Source organism: Leishmania donovani, chromosome 36 (assembly GCF_000227135.1).
Source record: "Leishmania donovani BPK282A1 complete genome, chromosome 36".
NCBI lineage: Eukaryota > Euglenozoa > Kinetoplastea > Trypanosomatida > Trypanosomatidae > Leishmania > Leishmania donovani.
Window position 1 is genome coordinate 2,107,560 of NC_018263.1, and position 19,440 is coordinate 2,126,999.

The 19,440-nt window shown below is 58.9% G+C and overlaps 8 protein-coding genes across 8 annotated transcripts; all 8 read right to left on the minus strand.

Annotated features, from left to right (window-relative positions):
* Positions 1-277: 277 nt before the first annotated feature.
* Positions 278-1,759, minus strand: LDBPK_365610 (tyrosine specific protein phosphatase, putative; the record flags this gene model as incomplete). Its single annotated transcript, XM_003865626.1, has 1 exon — positions 278-1,759. One exon carries the CDS (start codon positions 1,757-1,759, stop codon positions 278-280), a length of 1,482 nt encoding a protein of 493 aa, XP_003865674.1.
* Positions 1,760-4,357: 2,598 nt separating this feature from the next.
* LDBPK_365620 (NADH dehydrogenase, putative) lies at positions 4,358-5,941 on the minus strand (the record flags this gene model as incomplete). Its single annotated transcript, XM_003865627.1, has 1 exon — positions 4,358-5,941. The coding sequence occupies one exon, from the start codon at positions 5,939-5,941 to the stop codon at positions 4,358-4,360; it is 1,584 nt and encodes a 527-aa protein (XP_003865675.1).
* A 1,696-nt stretch (positions 5,942-7,637) lies between these two features.
* On the minus strand, positions 7,638-8,714 carry LDBPK_365630 (phosphoribosylpyrophosphate synthetase, putative; the record flags this gene model as incomplete). Its single annotated transcript, XM_003865628.1, has 1 exon — positions 7,638-8,714. One exon carries the CDS (start codon positions 8,712-8,714, stop codon positions 7,638-7,640), a length of 1,077 nt encoding a protein of 358 aa, XP_003865676.1.
* Positions 8,715-9,846: 1,132 nt separating this feature from the next.
* On the minus strand, positions 9,847-11,601 carry LDBPK_365640 (hypothetical protein, conserved; the record flags this gene model as incomplete). Its single annotated transcript, XM_003865629.1, has 1 exon — positions 9,847-11,601. The coding sequence occupies one exon, from the start codon at positions 11,599-11,601 to the stop codon at positions 9,847-9,849; it is 1,755 nt and encodes a 584-aa protein (XP_003865677.1).
* Positions 11,602-11,926: 325 nt separating this feature from the next.
* On the minus strand, positions 11,927-13,123 carry LDBPK_365650 (selenophosphate synthetase, putative; the record flags this gene model as incomplete). Its single annotated transcript, XM_003865630.1, has 1 exon — positions 11,927-13,123. One exon carries the CDS (start codon positions 13,121-13,123, stop codon positions 11,927-11,929), a length of 1,197 nt encoding a protein of 398 aa, XP_003865678.1.
* Positions 13,124-13,626: 503 nt separating this feature from the next.
* On the minus strand, positions 13,627-14,496 carry LDBPK_365660 (branch point binding protein, putative; the record flags this gene model as incomplete). The annotated part of the gene is made up of 1 exon (XM_003865631.1): positions 13,627-14,496. One exon carries the CDS (start codon positions 14,494-14,496, stop codon positions 13,627-13,629), a length of 870 nt encoding a protein of 289 aa, XP_003865679.1.
* Positions 14,497-14,991: 495 nt separating this feature from the next.
* Positions 14,992-16,152, minus strand: LDBPK_365670 (hypothetical protein, conserved; the record flags this gene model as incomplete). The annotated part of the gene is made up of 1 exon (XM_003865632.1): positions 14,992-16,152. One exon carries the CDS (start codon positions 16,150-16,152, stop codon positions 14,992-14,994), a length of 1,161 nt encoding a protein of 386 aa, XP_003865680.1.
* Positions 16,153-16,952: 800 nt separating this feature from the next.
* LDBPK_365680 (hypothetical protein, conserved) lies at positions 16,953-18,803 on the minus strand (the record flags this gene model as incomplete). Its single annotated transcript, XM_003865633.1, has 1 exon — positions 16,953-18,803. One exon carries the CDS (start codon positions 18,801-18,803, stop codon positions 16,953-16,955), a length of 1,851 nt encoding a protein of 616 aa, XP_003865681.1.
* Positions 18,804-19,440: the final 637 nt, after the last annotated feature.

Genomic DNA, 19,440 nt, shown 5'->3' on the forward strand with positions numbered 1-19,440 from the left:
ACGCACTGAGGGGTTTGCCCCCCCCCCCTCCAATGTCTTTAGCGGGTGAGCACAGCGCAACTGAAAACGGAAAAATAAATGAAGAGATAAAGTGGCGTTCTATATCGTCAACATGGTTTTGGGTTCCAAAACGAAAGCAAGCGGAGGTAGCAGTTACAACAGGCAGCAGCGAGCCGACGCGCACTGCAAAGCCTAGAGCTCCACTTGGCGCGGCGCGCGCTCTGGGCACACACGACGGCGTCCCGGCCGACGAAGCGTTCAAGCAGTCGCCAATACCTTACACAAACGAAGGCGAGAAGCGCTTCACGCGATTTGCCTGCTGCTGTCGTGCAAGTTCCTCTCGCAGGAGCGATGTGGCCCGAAGCAGTGGTGTCGTGCTCTCTGACATGTAGCTCGTGCTCGATCGAGAGGTGCCGACCTGGCGCCAGTGTGCGTCCGGCTCACGCGGGATGGAGTTGGGGAGTGATGGGGGCGACAGTGAGGTTTGGCGAAATGGGTGGTGTAAGGTCTCCACGGAAAACGAGCAATCGACCGGATAGCTCAGGCTTGGGCTACGCCCCAAACTGGGCGGCGACCCTACGCGTTGCAGGTAGTTCTCCATGGTGGCCGCGTCGTCCTCGGCGTTCCGGTTTTCTGGGACTTGGATCGGCGTGGAGCGAAGCTCGGTGGGATAGGCTGACGTCGACGAGCGGAGCGGCGTGGAGATGGAAAACGTGTGCCGCCCGCGGGCCTGGACGGGCATGGGCATGATCAGCGGGGAGGCTATCTGCGTCGGGGCTGGCTCAGCGCGGGTCGCCGCGGCGGCTGCCAAGCGTGGTCGGCTGTCGAGCAGATTGACGCCGGCTTTCTGGGATAGGATCATGCGCTCCATCTCGCGCTGCACCGCGTAGTAGAGAAAGATGTACTGATCCTTGCGCTGCACCATCCCGGTGCGGCACGCCTTTAAGTGGCGTACGATGCAAGGAATGCTGATGTTTGCTTGACCAAGTTGAAACTGCGCGAGAGCGATGTGCAGACCAATGAAGACACCCGTCCGCCCAATGCCACCGGAGCAGTGCACCACGATCGGCGACTGTGTGCTACGCGGCGACTTGGCGATGGTATTGATCATTTCCATTAGTGTGACGCTGCTTTGCGGCACACCTTGATCCGGCCAAGCCACGTACTGCATGTGATACACCTCCTTTTCGTCACCACGAACGCTGCGGAGCAGCAGCCGCCGATGAACCGAGTCCGGCCGCATGTTCTCCGCGACGAGGGTGACGGACAGCACCCCCATGTCGTATGCGGCGCCTCGTGGGGGCCAATAGGTTTCACTCTTTATCTTGCCGTTCTCCTTCACCGCGCAGAGCATCACAATGAAGGCCGAGTCATTCTCATACACCATGCGCCAAAAATCCAGCACAGTGTTCTTCATTGGTGCCTGCGTCGCAATGTACACAAAAGGCACCTTGAACTTTTCGCGCGCGTCGATGTAGTTGGCATTGATGTACGTGCCGTCTCCTTGGGAACCGGTCTCGTTCAGGCGCACGATCGTGCCCTCGTTCGGCTTCACATCGGGGAAGCGGTTCTTCGCCATGCTCGAACCGAGTGACGCGCTATAGTACTCATCCAAATTGCTCCGGATATATGCGTCGATGCGGCGCAGCTTCGCTAGCTCCCGATCAAACCCATCTTCCATGGAGGGGTAAACGCGCTCGCCAAGGCGGCGGAGGTGCACATCGAAGCGTTGCTTCTCCTTGAGTTGCTTTTCGTGCATTTTCGTGGCGTTGCTCTTGCTCCCCACAGCTTTCTGACCCGGGCACGTCGACGCACCTTTGACCCTCCTTCAGGCCCACCACAGCACAGCGATTACACGGTCGAAATGAACGAGGCCCCGCCAACGAAACACACATAAAGTCAACGACAGCGAGAGGCTGGAAATAAAGGTGAGGATAATAAAAACTCGACAACTACACAATGCAACGAGTGATACGAGCAGCAATAGTGAGAAGCAACCACACACACACACGCACACACACGGAACCTCTACACATACACTGAGGCGGCTATAATAAGAGCGCAGATGGGGCAACGAGGGAGGGGGTGCTTACCAAAAAGGTGCTTATCCACTTCTGCAAAGCACACGGAGGCGCGCCAGTCAAGAAGGGCAACACCGTTTCTCTTTTTTTTTTTTCCTTGTGCTCTTCGTTCGTTTGGAAGGGAAACACACAGCTCAGGAGATGACACTGACGGCTTCAATAAAGACGCGTAGGTGCCTGGAGAGGCTTTCTCTTCGGCTCCGCGATGAAATAGGCTCCCACCCGTCCACACCACCCAGAAAGAAGATCGTTAAGCAAGCACAGAGCAATACGAAGCACACAAACGCAACAGGAGCGACACACGGCACACGGCACTACCGTAACCAAGGGCAACAAAAAGTGAAAGAGGTCCGCCGCGTAAGAGGAAGAAGGAGGGGTGCAGCAAACAAAAACGCTTCCTGACCGCACTAACAGTGCTTTGAATAACACACTCAATCGGCTCTCTCACAGACACCTTCCGTACACCCCCAGCGCCACCGACGTGATGCCAGGCGACAGGTGCACGAAGGGCTTCAGGGGGCGACACCAGTTGATCAATGACAGCTTCGTCGTCGCCAGCACTGCAACGTGGCTTCAGAGGGGGAGGCGACGACGACGAGTACCACCATAAAAGACTGCTGCTCGCGCGCTGCAGCTCGTGGCTCCTACAGCTGAAACGAGCACTCCAGAGCTGAGAGTGAGGAAGGGGTCGACGTTCCTCTGTATCGCCTTTTTGCGCGTCTGCGTCTTCCCGCGGATGGTGCCGAAGCTGCTGATCTACGCTTTTGGTGAGCGCGTTTTCGCATGCTCCGCTTTACTCTGTGAGGGGCGACGTAGCGCAAGTTGCAGAGAGCCCACGGAGCGACACGCACGAACACAGAACAGCGCGGTGTCGCTGCCAGCAGCCACGCAACACTGTAAAGGAACACAAACGAGCTGAAAGGAGAGAGTGAAGGGCAGGGTGGGTGGGTAGAACGGCACTCATACGTTCCACATGTCCGCTACTTTCGCGTGCGCGCCTCTCTCTTTCGGAGAGGCGGTGTCGCAGAGCGCGGCAGTAAAGGCGCTTCAACACGTTTTTTTTTCTTGTTCGGTCTCCCCCCGCCCTGGTCCGCCGCGTGCGCTCACGCCCCCCCACCCCCGCGCCACGGCATACGGATGCGCCGATTGACATCACCCGCTTGCATTTTTCGTCTTCCTCTCGGCTCACACACTGAATAAAGAGCGTGAAGACCCCGCGAAAAGCACGCACAAACACACCACACACACACGCGTATATATATATATATATAAGCACGAGAACATAGGTGAAATAGTAGATGCGTAAGTGATGCGTGCACCGAACACAGGCAGCCAAAAGGGCTTTTTCCTCTTGGACGTGTCCATCTCACCACGAACACGTCTGCAACAGTGTATACACGCCTCCGCAACCACAGCGCCCCAACCCTCTGGCTGCACGGCGGCGACATCTCCTGGTCGCCGAGAACGAGCCGCCCTGCGGGGTAGAAGAGGTGGTGGTGGTGGTGGTGGGCCAGACGCGTGCCGAATGAGCTCGAGGAACAAGTCGGCCAGCCTCCGGTGAGAGCCCTTCAGAGCCTCTGCAACCCGGCCGTATGCCATGCTTCCGGCACCCGTGCCCTCATATCAGCCCACCGCGTCGGACGCAGGAGACGCCGCATGCTCTGCGCACACATGCGCCCTGGCGCCGATTCGTATGGTGCCCTTCGCGCCCTTTTTCGCCCATCACTCTTGCGCATCGGACAACCGCACGCCTTGCATGGATGCGGCACACCCATGCCAGCTGTGCATGGCAGCGCCTGCGCACCGTGCGCTCTCGCCTTTTCGAGGTCCTGTGGCCTGCTTCAGCCACTCTCACTTGAGAGGAGAATTCGCAGCGTTGCCTGCCTACATCGGGACTGAGGAGAGGCGTAGAATGCGTGAAAAAGCGTTTCGACGAACGCGTAACACAACGAGAGCGGGGTGTGGCTGAGGCCAGTAGTTTTTTTTTGTTTAGGATTTCAAGCAAACGAGAAGCGCCGAGGGACAAGGGGGCGGGGGACGTGCAACCTATCGATTTTCGCATGCTGGACGGAAGTCAATGTCTCGGTTCGCTGCTGCTGCACAGAAGTGCACGCTAAACTACCTCTGCGTGCACAACGGACGCACCAAGGTAAGGCCATGACTCTGGCACCTCAAGGCATGAAATCAGCCGGTGCCCCTTTCTTTTCCGCCGCTTTACGAGCCTCCTTTTCAACCATCCTCCTCCCCCGCACGCTCACGTCAACATAACACCCATACTACATTTTCTTTTCGGGTTCGGCCGATGGGGCAGCGGCTGCTGCGTGAGCCACCTGGGAGCCCTCGATGGCTTGTCCATGCGGAGCCAGTGGTGTCGACTCCCCAAGCTTTCGAGGCAGGAATCCCTTGTTAGCACCCTCTTTCTCGACAGAAGAGGTATAGTTGCTCTCTGGATTCACAGCGTGCAGCATCTCGGGAGTCTTCTTGCGGCTCATCTCCTTCGACACCTCCTCTACTGCCAGGGCCGAGTACATGCGGTCCTCAGCAAGGTCGCCAATGTACGTGATATCGCGGCCGAAGATCTGGCTGCCGGCCCAATTCACGATTACGTAAAGCTTGCTGCGGATCGAGCCGAGGATCGTGAGGTAGGCGCTTTTCCACACCCACAGCGCCGCACAGCCGTTCAGGTCAAACTTAAACTTGTCGCCGAGCGAGACGATGGCGGAGCGGTTGCCGATGGAGGCCATGCTACCCAGACTGCGGTACACAAACGGTCTGCTCATCTGCTTTCCCTTGAGCAGATTGTTCATCTCCTTCCCGATGTAGCGGCCCTGGCGTGAGGCGACGGCGGCCAGCGTCGGCAGCGGTCTCTCGTTGCTGGCCGCGCAGTCGCCAGCGGCAAACACGTTCGGGATCGGCTTGCCATCGCGCAGAACGCGCAAGTGGTCGTCGATGGAGATGCGTCCGCGATTCGTTTTGTCGCACTTCAGGGCCTTCGTGACCGGACCCGAGCCGACACCGGTGCTCCACACCACCAACCCGGTCGGCAGCACCTCGCCTGACTTGGTGAACACCTCCTCGTCTGTCACACCCACTACGGCTGTCTTGCGGATTTCGACACCCAGCTGGTTCAGCCGGAGCTGGCCGTATCGCCGCAGCGCGGTATCAAAGGATCCGAGTACCTCACCCGCCTCCAGCACGGTCACCTTACAGTATGGCAGCAGTGAGGTATTGACGTTCTTGATGTCTTCCCGGAAAAACTCGGCGAGGTTGGCGGCAAACTCGATACCTGTTGGACCGCCACCCACGACCACCGTGTGCAGCAGCCTCTTCGCCTCCGCGATCGAGGTGGTTGGAAGATTAGCGGTCATGATGTTCTGCACGAGGCGCTTGCGGATGCCGCGGGCCTCGTTCACCTCACGCAGGAAGAACGCTTTCTCCTCCACACCAGGGATGTTGAACGTGTTGGGGCGGGCACCGTACGCCATGATGAGGTAGTCATAGGGGACGCTAAATGTGTTAACCGGCACATTTTCCGAGCCGCCAACAACGCCGACGCCCACACACTTCACCTGCTTCTCGTCGAAATCCACGTCGTAGATGACGCTTCGAAGGAAGCGGTGTGGCGGCTTTGCAAGAGCAGGCTGAATGTTCGTGATGGGCTCACATACGGAGCGGAACTCAAGCGTGCCAGTCGTCGTCTGCGGCAGCAGCGGGGTGAAGACCATGTGGTTGCGAGTCGAGATGACGTGGATGTTGCACAAGTTGGGGTCAACGTGGTGAGCAGCGTAGCAGCCGGCCCATCCCGTGCCTAGCACCACGACGTTCGGCTTCGTCAGCCGCCGCAACGTGCTGCGCAGCATGGCTGGGATTAGAGCGAGGGTGGGCCTAGCGTAGAGGGCGATGAGACACGAGAATGGCCACGAATCCAGATCTCGTTAAAAGCCACAAAATCCGTCGACTACCTAACAACCGGGAAAAGGCGAAGCGCGGGAGAGGGAGTAGACCTATACACGCACAGGCACAGACGCCGTCAACAGCAATACACAAGGAACGGGTGAAAAAGGAAGCACGCACAGAAAATGAAGAAATCAACGGAGAGTACAAGTAAGTTCACAGCAAGCAAGAGGGGTGCCTCGAAATCAAAACGATCTCGTAGGCGGGAGTGTGAGTGCGCGTACGGCGGATAGAAAAGCGAAGATAACCGATCAGGGAGGGCTGAGGCCGATAACCTGCGAAAAAAAAAGGTGCGTCTAAGGGTGAAGATCGGGAAGGACCTCGTCGAAGGAGACCGACACCGCTGCGTTGCAGATTTCGTGTCCCTTCTTCGGCGTGCGCGCCTGTGTGTGTCTGTGTGTGTGTGTGTATGGCTGTCCCTTCCCCTACGGATAGCCGCTTGCGTGTTTTATGCAGGGCAAGCACTTACACCGTAGACGAAGAATGAATCCGAAAAAGAAATTAAGGAGAGAGAACCGTATGTGGCCTTGTTAGGTTTCTGGCGTGCGTGTGTGTTTTGTGCTCGAGGAGGAAGGGAGAGAGGACCAAGAAGAGAGAGAGCGAGAGCGAGACAACACAGCGACACACGTACAAAATGAGTAGATTTAACGCGTGAATGGTGCTTACAAGTAAGAGGGTAAAACTAAGAACGGTACGCGGCAGTAGAGAGAAGGCAAGGAGAGGGAGGGGGAGGAGGGAGGGGCGCGTAGTGTTAGCGGTGGTGGTGTAGGTAGCAAGGCGCCAAGTAACAGCGCACCAACAACCGAAAAAGAGAAGGCCCAGCAACGCGTCGGCGTTCTCCAGTGACAGATTACTGCTGAAAAGTTAAGGAGTGCAGTGTACTTTGATGTGTTGGGCTGTAGACCTTTTTGCTTTTGTTGCCTTTCGGAGGTGTAAATGGGAGGGAGAGGAGAGAGGGGGCGAGTGTCGATGAATGCCAGCAACTGCCGAGCAGATCGCGATGAGGGTGGTGGTGCGGTATGGTCAGGCGTGAACAGCAAAGGGAGAAGCCAGCGGTGGTGATGGAAGGACAAGTAGAGCAACCCGCAGAAAGGGATGATCAAGCAATGCATCTTAGGAGGAGGCATGACGCGCTACATTCGGAGATGGCGACCCCTCACAGCCTCTCAGTCTCAGCCGCCTACCCCGGCGCCCGCGCACATCTGCAGAAGCACAAGAGACTCTCAGGGGTCGCCTCCTTAGTGGAAATGGCGCCCGAAAAAGGGACATGAGGCGCTTTATCTCCTCTGCTTGTTCGTGTGCTTCATTGTTTTTGTTTTGACGTGTGCCCAGGTCATGCTGCGATGGGGGGAGGGGGAGAGAGAGAGAGCGAGAACCCGCAGTCAGGCGTTCCTTCTCCTCGTGTGTGTGTATTGGGTTGCTCTTCCTCTGAAGACGTGCAACGCCTGTCACACAAGCGACATGTCCTCACACCCGTTTCACCGTCGTTGTCTCTCTCTCTCTCGCACCACCTTGCTTAGAAAACGAAACATACATAGGTGTGTGTGTGTGTGTGTGTGTTATCGTTTTTTTTTTTTCATTCTTCGTGCGCTTCCGTGGGTGTTACTCGTTACAACGCGACCACTCATCCTCCTCTACAAGGGACTCGAGCACCTGCAGGTCATCTTCATGCTTCGGCATGAAGTGCTCCGGCTGCCCCACCGTCTCAAGACTCTCCTCCGAGTGCATGCGGTAAATGGCATCGGCCAGAAGCTTTGCGATGGAAATGACCTTAATCTTCTTGCACTTCTGGCGGGACTCCTCTTGCGGAATGCTATCCGTAACCACCACCTCGACCAACGCATCGCACTGCGTGAGGCGCTCACACGCGGGGTCGGTGAAGATGCCGTGCGTCGCATAGGCGTGCACTTCTTTCGCACCGTACTCCTTCAGCACCTCCGCCGCCTTACACAGCGTGCCGGCCGTGTCGATCATGTCATCCACGATGATGCACACACACTCGTCGACCTCGCCGACCAGCTGCATCGACTCGACCTGGTTGGCCACGACGCGGCGCTTTAGAATTGTGACGATGCGACTGGCGCCGATGCGGTCACACATGCGGCGTGCCCGGTTCACCGCTCCGGCGTCTGGTGCCACAACCACCAAGTTGCTCGGAGTGAAGTTCTTTTGTTTGACGTACTCGGCAAACTCAGAGCTGGGGCTGAGGTCTGCCACCGGGCACCCGTGGAAGAAGCCTTGAATCTGGCCACAGTGCAGGTCCATCGTCAAGACGCCGTTGACGCCCATCTCCGTCACCATCCGCGCCACGGCGGACGCGCTGATGGGCACGCGGCCCGTGTGCTTGCGGTCCTGGCGAGCGTATCCGTAGTGCGGAATCACGGCAATCACGCGGCGCGCCGACGACAGCTTCAGGGTGTGAATGATCAGCAACAGCTCCATCACCGCCTGATTCACGTTCGTGCCGGCGCCGTTGCCGCAGGTCGGCTGAATGACGAAGATGTCATCGCCGCGGATCGACTCGAGGATCTTCACAATCGTCTCCCCGTTAGCAAAGCATCCGACGCGGCTGGCGGTGACGGGGATGCTGAGGTAGCGGCACACGTCCTCGGCGAGCTTCGGGTTTGCGTTGCCGTGCACTACGCGGAGGGAGCCGTTGCGGCTGTTGCAGGATTCCATGGTGAATGAGGGAGAGCGGTGTCGCAAAAAAAAAAATGTCCCACACGAGCTTAGGAGGAGGGGGGGACGAGGGTGCGCGGACGTTGGCCGGTCGGGGTCTTGTTGATGCCGTGGATGCTTCTCTCTCAAAACGATCGGTTCACTGGACAGCTCTTGTCAAAAATAATAAAAGATCGCTCTGCTGCAGAGACACAAAAAAGCGCGAAGCAGAAGGTGGTGGTTGTGGCGGGGAATACTGCCCCGTTTCCGCTTGTGGCTGCTTTGATGAGGCGACCCGCACAGATCGTGCACGCTTTTCGAGTCAACTGTGTATCTGTGCGAAAGGTGCGCGGCTTGGACGCCTTCCGTCTGCAACGGAGAGGATGCTGGCTGGGGGGGGGGAAGGTGAGGGAAAAGAGAGAGACGGGCACGGATAAACGAGAAGTGAGACGTGAGAGGAAAGAATCAACAGCAAAAAAATGATTAAGTCCAATTCAACGGAGTGCTCTGCCCTTTGCCTTGCCTGTCCTTCGTACTTTGGTGAGGGTCTCCTTAGCGCTGGCTTATTGATGGGGCAAGGGTGCGAAACGGTATATTGTGTCTGTGGGTGCGTGTGCAAGCGCCACGCTTAACGAATCTACTTGCCAAGTAGCTTGCGCTTACGCTGAGAGCGAGGAAAGCGCCACCTTGAAACGGGCACAGAGGTGGAGAGGGAGAGAGTGGGAGATGCACGCACGCAGATATAAATGGGCTAGGAAACAGAATGAGGGCAAACGAAGGGAGAGCGCTGCGACTCAGCCCCCAGCCTCCGCACAAGTCCACACACAGGTGCTGCATGGATGCGGTCCTGCACTTTCCACGTACTACGATTCTGAAGAGCACGGGCGTTGTCTTTGTTCAGAGGATGCTAGCAGAGGAGTGCTGAGGTGGGGCTTGCAGTACACTGCGCGGCGTGCTCTTATGCATCGGTGCTCCGCATGATTGCTATTGGTTGATGGGCTGCTTTTGTGAGAAGCAACTATCACGGCGGGTAAGCCGCACGAAGGGCGGGCAGCAACGCAAGGAGAGCAACAACCAACAACAACAAAACATACACGCACACGCAGCTCCCACAGCGACGGCAACGCATCCGCGTCAGAGGGATTCACGAATCTCATTTGCTTCCCGGTCGGGACCTGGACGTGAGCGACGCGTAGACGGCGTCGAGCAACCTCTGCTGGTACTGTGCCGGCGTGCAGGTGATGGAGCGGTCGTCCTCGTGAGCGCTTAGGCTCGCACTGGGCAACCTCAGGTTCTCCACTGCCGAGCAAGGGGACGCTTGCAGCGCCTGTTGAAAGGACGCCTCCATCTCGCGCAACTGCTCCGCGTGCAGTGGCTGAAACCTGATGCGGCGATCGATACGGCCAGGCCGCAGCAACACCTCGGCAAACGGGATGCGACTGGTGTCATTCGTGGTGATCAAGAGCAGCCGCCCCTCGCTGCTGGAAACGCCGTCCAGGGCATTCAGTAACGCACTCAGGGACATGGCAGAGCGAGGGCCACCGCCAATGTCTGTCGAGTAGGGCGATGCAGGGGAAGCCGCGCTTGTTTCGGCTGCTGCTACTGCGGCCGTGTCGCTTGCGCTAGAGGACAGAGCGCTTCTTCCAATCTCCGGTGGCGTCTTGAGGACATTTTCGAGATCCTCGATAAGTAGAATCGACCGGCGCGGCAGGCTGCTGGTGAGCGACAGTAGCGCGTCGTCGTCCATGTTGTCACTGCGAAGGGAGAGAATGTGCACCGGGAGCCCCAACTCGCCAGCGAGTGCCATCACGAAGCTCGTTTTGCCAGTGCCGGGCGGCCCCTCAAGCAGGTATCCGCGACGCCACGGGATCCCCAGCGCCGCGTACGTGTCTTTTAGCTGCAAAAAAAGCCTCGCTTCCTCGACAACGGTCTTGGTGTCCGCAGGGAGGTACAAAGTGGACAGCGGCCGCCGGATGCGTTCGGACAGGAGATGCCACCGTGGGCCGTATCCCTCGCTGAGGTAGATGTGCACCGTGTTGCGCACATTTGCCCGCCACGACTCCTGCACGTGTGTCATGAACTGTTGCACAACAGCCCGGCGGCGCGTGAAGAAGGTCAGAGTGAGCTTGTCGTTCTCGCGATCCACGCGATTGGCCGCGGCGGCCTTCTGCTTAGATGGATCTTCCGCGCGCGTAATGTACACCCACGTTGATCCGAAGCGGAGCAGGTGACTCCCGTAGCCCGGTACCAGCGTGACGCGCGCGTCGACGTCCGCGCTTGCGGCGACGTCGTCTGACAGCGGCGATGGCGTATCACCCCACACCGTCTTCTGCTCGTCCTGCACGGTGATCGGCTTCAAGCCCAGGTTTCGGATACGCTGCCCACGCGGTTGACGACCCATCCAGTCCACGATCATCGCGAACTCCTGAGAGGATGAGCGCACCTCCAGTGTCGTGACGAAGGTGTTTTTGATGGCGTGCCACATAACTGACTTCTGCGCTGTGAAGAAGTCCCACAGAATGGAAAGGAGGAAGACGGCAACGGCAAGCGTCGTCGCTTGCTTGCTTCCGAAGGTGCTGCTACTAGGTCCAGCCTTCCCGTCTTCACCGCTGTGGCGTTCTTGGTCCGATGACTTTTCAGTAGAAGGGCCGCCACCACCCAGCTGTTGCTGCCGTGCACGTCGTCTTTCCTTGCCGCGCCGCGGCTGTGCGTCGCTGCTGTCTGTCCGGTCGCCCCCCACGTTTCCGGTGTGACGGTAAAGGAGCGCAACGAGCCCCGCCGGGGGCGTGAGGAGGTCGGACGGGTTCGGCATGCCAAAGCGCCTCCTTGCAATGCGCAGCGCGAAGGAGCTGTGTGGCCACACCGGCGCCCGGATGCACCGCGCGGCCACATGCCCGTGCCGCTGCATGCGCGTCTTCGATCACGTATGCGTGAGACTCGTTGTGTGGAGGGGTGTCTCGGCACGCTCTCTGCGCGCGAGCGTGCTAGCGCTCAACGAACAAGGGGCTAAAAAAGAGAGGAAAGGGAAAGACAGAGCGGCTGTGGTGATGATGTGGTGGAGGATTGAGGTGCATAGCTGTAGGTTAGGTTTTCGCAAAAAAAAAGAGAACGAGGGTGTCCTCATACGCGACTAGCGCGAGGCGTGAGACAAGCACGAACGGTGGAACACCAAGCAACTTCCACATCAGAGACTGACTTTGCTTTCCGCATCGGCTTACCCCTTCGCCGACGCCTCACACCTCTACAATTTCATACCCGTCCTTGAGGCGAGCGTAAACACCATCGGCGACGTTGGCGGCGCGATCCTCCACATGCCCGACAATCCACGACGGACACCCGCCATCGATCGCCGTGAGCTCCGCGCAGAACGCCTCGGCTGCGGTGGTGCTCGGGAACGCCACCAGCAGCCCGCCGCTCGTCTCGGCCGAGTACCCTTCGAGGAGGCGGTACTTGTCGTTCATCCGCTTCGAGGCGGCGACGGCGGTCTTGAACATCGGCAGCCGTTCCAGTACGAGGCAGAGCGAGCGCGGTGCATCGCCGACGGTCTGCGCTGCTCCAAAGTTGTTCGCGTGCCCCAGAATGCCAAAGCCGGTCACGTCGGTGGCCCCGTGTGCGCCGTGCTTCCGCATCAGCCGAGCCCCTTCGCGGTTCAGACGCCGCATGCTATCCGTGGCCATGTTGTACAGCTCCTCGATCTCTTCGGGGGAGATGTGCCCTGCAATGGCCTCTTCGTACAGCGGCGAGGGCCGCAGCAGCCACTGCTTGAGATTCACTGCAACCTGGCACCCCAGCGGCTTCGTCAGCACCAAGATGTCCCCGGCGCACAAGAGCCCTGCTGGCCGCACCATTTCCGCTTCGGACACGACGGCCATGGCCACCCCGCCAATCAGCGGCCACGGGTTCATGACCGTCTGCCCGCCTGTCACCGTCGTCGTCGCCAGCCGCGCCCGCTCCGCAAAGCCCTTCATGATTTCGCGCGTCGTAATCAGGCGTTCATGCTCGTCCATCTCGGTGCTGGCCGCGAGCAGCATCAGCATTGTATCACAATCCGGGATGCCCATGCTGTACAGGTCTGACAAGACGTTTGCAGCCCCGATCTGACCCTGCAGGAACGGGTCTGACACACTGGGGAAGAAGAAGTCCGTGGTGGAGACGAGGAACAGAGCCTCACCTTTGCTGTTTGTGTGGTGCAGCGGCACAATGCTGCAGTCCATGCCGACGTCCTTCTGCCCAGGCGTTGTCGAGAGTTCCTGCAGCAGGGCTAGCAGCTTTGGCTGTGGCAGTTTGCAGCTGCACCCCTTCAGGCGTGTGTAGTCGGTGAGCTGGAACTCAGCAGGGAGGCCCAGTGAGACGGGGTCGAAACGCGGCTTTTTGAGATCGGCCGTCCCGTTCGACTCTCCTGCGGAGGACTGCGGTCGCTTGTGGGGCATGAAGGGGGTGAGGGTGCCTGCGGCTTCTCCACGCTTCGCAAAACAGAACAACAGTAACAACACACACAGAAAAAAAAATCGGGCACCCTCACAGAGCGGAGGGCTCTGTCAAGCGGTAGAAGCAGGGGACAAGAAGCGGAGGTGGGGAGAGATGCATCCTGAAGGAGGCAGTGTAGACAGCATGGTGGGTATCTGTTGAGGGTGTCGTCCTGCGCAGATTGACAAGCGCACCACGTCATATTCCCCGTTTTGCGCCGCCGCCACGAGGGAGCCGTGCACTTAGCCGATAGTGCGGCGAGCTTCTCCACAACCCTGCTGAAGGTACTTGTTTTTTTTTTTGTTTGATGTGAGTGGGGGAGGATTTCTCATTATTATTGCCACCACCGCGCGGTGGCGGCGAGCATCCATACCAAAGTCTGCACCAGCTACAAACACACACACACACACACACAACATGTCCCCAGCTGCTTCCATTCAGGCAGTGGCCGTGGCAGAGCAGAGGCCTACAGGTCTTCAAGGAACTCGTTCAGCTCGGTGTCTTCCTCTTCCACTGGTGACTCCTCCCGCTCCCGTTTGCGACCCTTCTCCGCTCCCGTCTCGTCCTCGCCCGCAGCAGCGCCACCAGCTGCAGCCGCCTTCTCCGCGGCTGCCTTCTTCCGCTTCTCCGCCGCCGTCATCCACGTGCGCGGGTCGTAGCGGCCGTCCACCTGGGCCATTCGGCGGCGGTTGTTCTCGCGGAACTCGACAGCCTCCGGCTCATCGGACAGGATCCACTCAATGCGCTCCGCGGCTGTTTGCAGATCCTCTTCCGTGGTGGCGGTGATGCGCACGTGTGGGTCCTCCAGCGCCATGGCCGCTGCATTCGGGTTCGTGTCCTTTAGCGGATTGGTGATGCCTCGCCCGACCAGCACAATGTGACAATTTGTCTCCTTCTCCAGCTGTTGATGCACCAAACCACGCGGCCCGATGAGAGCACCGTAGTCGCCCGTCTCGATCTGCTCCGCTGTGAAGTAGATGCGACGATTGATGTCCTTGGACTTGTTGGCCGCGTACTCGGCCCGCTCCACGTAGGTGCGCAGCAACTTGCTAATGTCGTCCATGACGCGCAGTCGCTTTTCCATCACCACGTTCTCAGGTGTGTTGGTGCGATTGCCGCTTGCGTCGTACTCCGGTTCCAGCGGGATGTTGCGGAAATAGGCAGCGCACGTGTTGGTGGCGAGCATGCGCTGCATATCATTCGCCAGCACGCGAAGGAGAAAGGCGCGCAGAAACTGTCCATCTTCGTGCATGAGGGCCTCGGAAGGGACGTAGCTCGGCACTTGCAAGTTCGTGTAGCGCGACTCGCTCCACCGGGATGCGGTCTCCTTCGGCATAGGTGTGATTGTGCAGAGAGAGAGAGAAAGGGGAGAGGTGCACCGTCGCGTGCTTCCTGGTGGGAGTACAAGCACACACAAACGCAATGCGTGGCGATAAAGAGGTGAGGGGGACAACAAAAAGGAGAATGGACGAGAATGGGGCAGTGCGCGACTGGGCCGTCAACCGTGGAGAAGCTCATCGATAACAGAGCAACACGCTTGTGTGGTTTGAGTGGCTCGCTCCCTCTTTGGGCACAGACACATGCCAAACGACACAACAGTCCGTGCCAGCTGGCGTGCTGCCGCACAATCACTGAGCGCACTTGGTCACATGCTCCAACTGCACGCGTGCTTTCTTCTTTTTTTTTTTGCTTTTAATTTGCTCGGCGAATGGCCTTGAGCCCAGCGCACGTTGCGTTCCCTTCAGGTAAGAAAGTGCGCAGACGTGAGGGCGGCGGAACTAGAAACGTGTTCGCCCTCAACCACTCACACGTGCAACCAAAGGTCATGGCATCACTGACAGGCGGTACTGTGTGTAACGTCGCCACCGTCTCTGGAAACAGCGAACCAGACGGCATTGTCGTCGACGTCGTCAATGTGCGGAGACGCAGCCCCCCACTTCGCCATGTACTCGTCGACGGCCTCACGACAACCTTGCCAGTAGTGATAATCATCGACCTGCACGATGCGATGGGGACAAGGGCGGACGTCCACACCGCTATCGTCCGCCGTGCGACGGCGCATCACTGGCACAAGAAGCTCCAGTGCCGTGCGCGTGGAAGCGTACCAGTCGGCGTCGATGTGAAGAAGTGCAATGCCGTCTCGTTGGACGTCTCTGCGCGACAGCAGCTGCGCTGGTATGGAGTCGGTAAATAGCCCCTCAATCACCACAAGTCGGTCCTCGACCGAAAAGTGTCGCGCGAGCTGCCGCACGTGCGCCGCCGGCGAACGGCACGTGCCGGCTCCCCACGACGGCGTCGCCTCGTCTCGGCTCCGCAATGGGCTGAGCTGCGAGGGAGACGATGCACCGACAGGGGCGCTGGCAAGGCAGTCTTTCGCGGTGGGAGGCGGCATACCGGTGAAACTGTCGAGGGCGAAAACACGCCTTTTCGGCGATGTACCAGTGCCGCTTGAAGCCTCTGCCTCCGCCAGAACAACGGCCATCAGTACGGCTGACCCACCGCCTGCAGTCCCGCACTCCACGACATGCCCGGCGTCCCCGTTCGCGCTGCTTTTCGCGTCCAGGCGTGCAAGACGGTCAGTCGCCTGGTAGAGATGCAGAAGTCGAGGCCACGTCAGCATTGTTGAGTCTAGCAGGGCGTCGAAGAGAAGGGCGAACAGCGGGCATTGCTTTCGAACCTCTGTCGGCGGCGCCAAGAGGAGCCGCGCGGTGTCGTTGATTTGATGCAGCAGTGTCTGTGCCTCGTGATGGTGGGGATGGAGACGCAGCTCTTCCAGCAGGCTCTGACGCGCAGCTAGCAGGTTGCCCTTCTCCTTGTCGAAGAGGAAGCACAGAGCACGCGCGTAGTCTATTCCTTGCACGGTACACGACGCGGCCTTGAGCTCGTTGAGCCGAGGAAGCGCCGCCGCAATCCGTCCCTGATGGATGTCGCGAAGACACTTCTCCACTGTCGCGGCGGCTACGGCGCAGCAGAGGGGTGCCGTGCGCCACATCCAGGATGTCGCGCCCTGGTGGGCAGCTCGGTGGATGCGGAAAGGAAGACGAGGGGGGGGGGAGAGGCGCTGCACACACGCGTAGATGAAAGGGATAAGGAGAGGCGTAGAAAGAGCGAGAGGTGACGTTGCCGATGTGCCGCTCGACCGCAGCTGACGTGCCATGTAAGATGCACCAAGAAGGAGGAAAAGCAAAGATCTAACCGTGCGCAGTGCCCAAACACTGTAGAGAGAGAAATTGGCCAACGCAGGCGCTCATCACAGAAAGCCGCCGTCCCGTTGAATGCATGGCCACCAGGCGATGAGGTTCGCGCCCACGTGACGACGCGCATGCGCGCTCTCATGTACCCACGTACACAGAGCTCTTAGAAATTTCTTGCTTCCTTGTTGTTTGAAAGATCGCCTGTCACGACAGCGTCAGGGATAGTGTACATCTAATAGGATGCCACCGGGGCGCAAAAAATGAGACCTGAACAACCCCCTCCCTCCCCCACACACGGGAGATCGACGGGCGGACGCGTTCGAGGGGGAGGGGTGGAGTAGGAGAATTTGAGATGCGAGTTGGACGCCGTGGCAGAGCTGACCTCCCCACACATCTGTTTTTCTCTCTCTCTCTCTCGGCGCTGCAGGGACAGCTCGGCATCTGTCCTCGGAGCAAGAGCAAAACACGAAGGCAATAGAAAAGAGGGACATGAAAAGGAGAGAGAGAAAAGTCAATTTTCGAATCTATTTTGTCGTTACTGCTGTTGCTCGGGGAGCTGCGCGTTGCCGCATGCACGGCGCCTGCAGAGACAGCCCAGTCACGCCTGCTTCATCAATTTCACCATGAGCGTGCAGCTCTTCTCCACGCCCAGGCTTGCAAAAGTGCGCTGGTGCTCATTCCACTCTTGCTTCAGCGGAAAGGCTTGGCACAGCTCGTATCGGACTTCCCGGAAGCTTGGCGCGGCGGCGACGAACTCTTCGCGCAAGGAGGCCACCGTGTCTTCCGGGGCCATGTGCAGCGTGATCTTCTGTCCATCGGGGAGGCGTATGAGAACGGCAATGAGGTTGCCCACGAACATGGAACTGACCGCGCCGGAAGCCGCCGTTACGGGCGAAGCAGATTGATGCTGCTGCTGCTGCTGCTGCGCCACTCTTCGACGATACGCAGCCTCGGCAGCGCTGACATGCTTGATTGTTTCCAAAGCTCGGGGCGCCGACGCGCTAGATGCGCCGGTTGCCCCCACTCCCATAAACGCTGCCACACCGTCGCGCACGGAGAGCAGCTGACCGCTCGCGGTCACTTTTTGTGCCGGAACCTTCTTCAGGAACTTCTCTACACTGATAGGGGTGTAGCCGATATTCTTCTGTTCGTCGAGCGTGTGAACTCGCTCCGGGCTTCTGCCGGGGTTCTGCGGTGCCGCACCAAGTCGCCGGCCACCTTCCTTTGGGAACAGCGGTCCTGCATTCGCTTGGGAAGCGGCCTCATTACCATATGCGGCGCCGGCACGAACTGTTTCGCACGTCTCGCCGGTGCGGTCCACCACCTCGATGGGAAAGCCGTCTGGGTACCTTTCCTTGAATTCGTAAGGGTAAAAGCCCTCGATGAGATCATCCAGGAAGGCGTCGCACAGTGCCCAGCCGTACGGGCGGAAGGGCCCTTGATTCACGCAAATGCCGTTCTTGTAAACGACGACGCGCACAACATCGCGCTCGCGGATGCCGGCCTGGTTTCCCTGCTTGAAAACGCCTTTCCAGCCGACGTAATCGGATAGAATGCGCGCGTTCTTGGTGAGCAGCTCCATGTCCACGGAGCTGACAGAGTATCGACGACATGGTGGCTGCAGGGACGAGCCTGCGACAGCAGAGGCGGCTTGGCGGTTACCCGGCAAACCGCCGACCCTCTGGGGACTGAAGAGAGCGATGTCGGGCCGCGCCGTATTCACAAAGTGCGTCGGTCCCTTCTTCTCCGTCGCCTTGGCACCGTCGCCGGTGCTGCCGTCTGTGAAATCACCGCTGAAAAGATCGACCTTTACGGCGCGTGACGGTGCTGGCGGCGAGTTCGACGGTGAGGCTTGGGTGTCGTCAGTCACTTTCCCGGCGCGGTTGTGCGGTGACAGCGGGTGATTGTTTTTAGCGCCGGATGCGCATGCGTGTGCCACCTCCATCTCTCGCAGCTCCGCTTCTAGGAGTTCTTTCTCGTCGTAGAGAGTCAACACCGCCGTCTCCGCCTCCTCACGCAGCTGACGCTCTCGCTGATACTTGTCGTTGAGTTGGCGGTACTTGGCATGCAGCTCTTTCAGCTCCGCCTGATACGCCTTGTGCTGCGACTCCAAGTCCTTGAGTCGTGCCGCCATGGCGGTGACAAGGATGTCACTGTTGGAGTTGCTGCCGGAGCGCACCCGCGTGCGGAGCTGGCGCGCAAATGGCTCCTTGTCCGTGTCGGTGCCTCCGGGTACCGCACCCGAGTTTGATGGCCGGTCCACCGACGACGGTGACGCGCGGCGTTGGTGAAGTACATCTTGCAGCAGCTCTCTCCGTGTGGCATCGTCGAGCACGTCTGGAGAAAGCAAAAGCGGGTCTGAGAGGCCGCCGTCCTTCTTTGGTGGGCTCGCTCTAAAGAGCTGCGGCGAGCCTGACGGCTTCGATGTACGCCGGCGACCGTTGTTCATGCTACCGAAACTAAGGAAAGTGCATGAAAAAAAACAAGCAAGAGAGAGAGAGACGGTGAGGACAGCAGAGAAGCGTGAGACCGGAAGGCAAGCAGTGACCCACTCCATAAACGGACCCTGCCTTTCTTTTCAAGCAAGGTTTTCGACGATACAGCGGCGTGCCCATGTACCGCTTCTGTCCTTGATGGTTGGCGTTGCCATGCCCGGAAGGGAAGAAAGAAGAGATGCGAGAGGGAGAGAAGGCAAGCAGAGAAGTGAGGAGATGTGTGTGGGCAGCGAGTACATGCGTGAAACACAAGACCGCAGAAAGGAAGCCTTTATACTCAACGTCACCCTGTTGGCGCACGCGCGAAAAAAAAAGGCCGGCTGCATCATGTGAGGGGCCTGCAAGAAGGTCGAGCAACCTTGGCGGCGCTGCGCTCCCTCGCTATCGTCACAGTAGCTCCACACTTGTGATAAACACACACACACACGCACGGACGACTCTTTTATTCTTTCGCGTTTGCTTTTCGAGCGTGTGTTTGACGAGCAGATCAGCGGCGTGTGGCATCCGAGGAGCACCCGAGCTCCTCCTCCTTTCTCCGCGCCTTGGTGGGGAACCGGTGGGTGTGGAAAAGAGAAGTACGGAGAGCGGCCC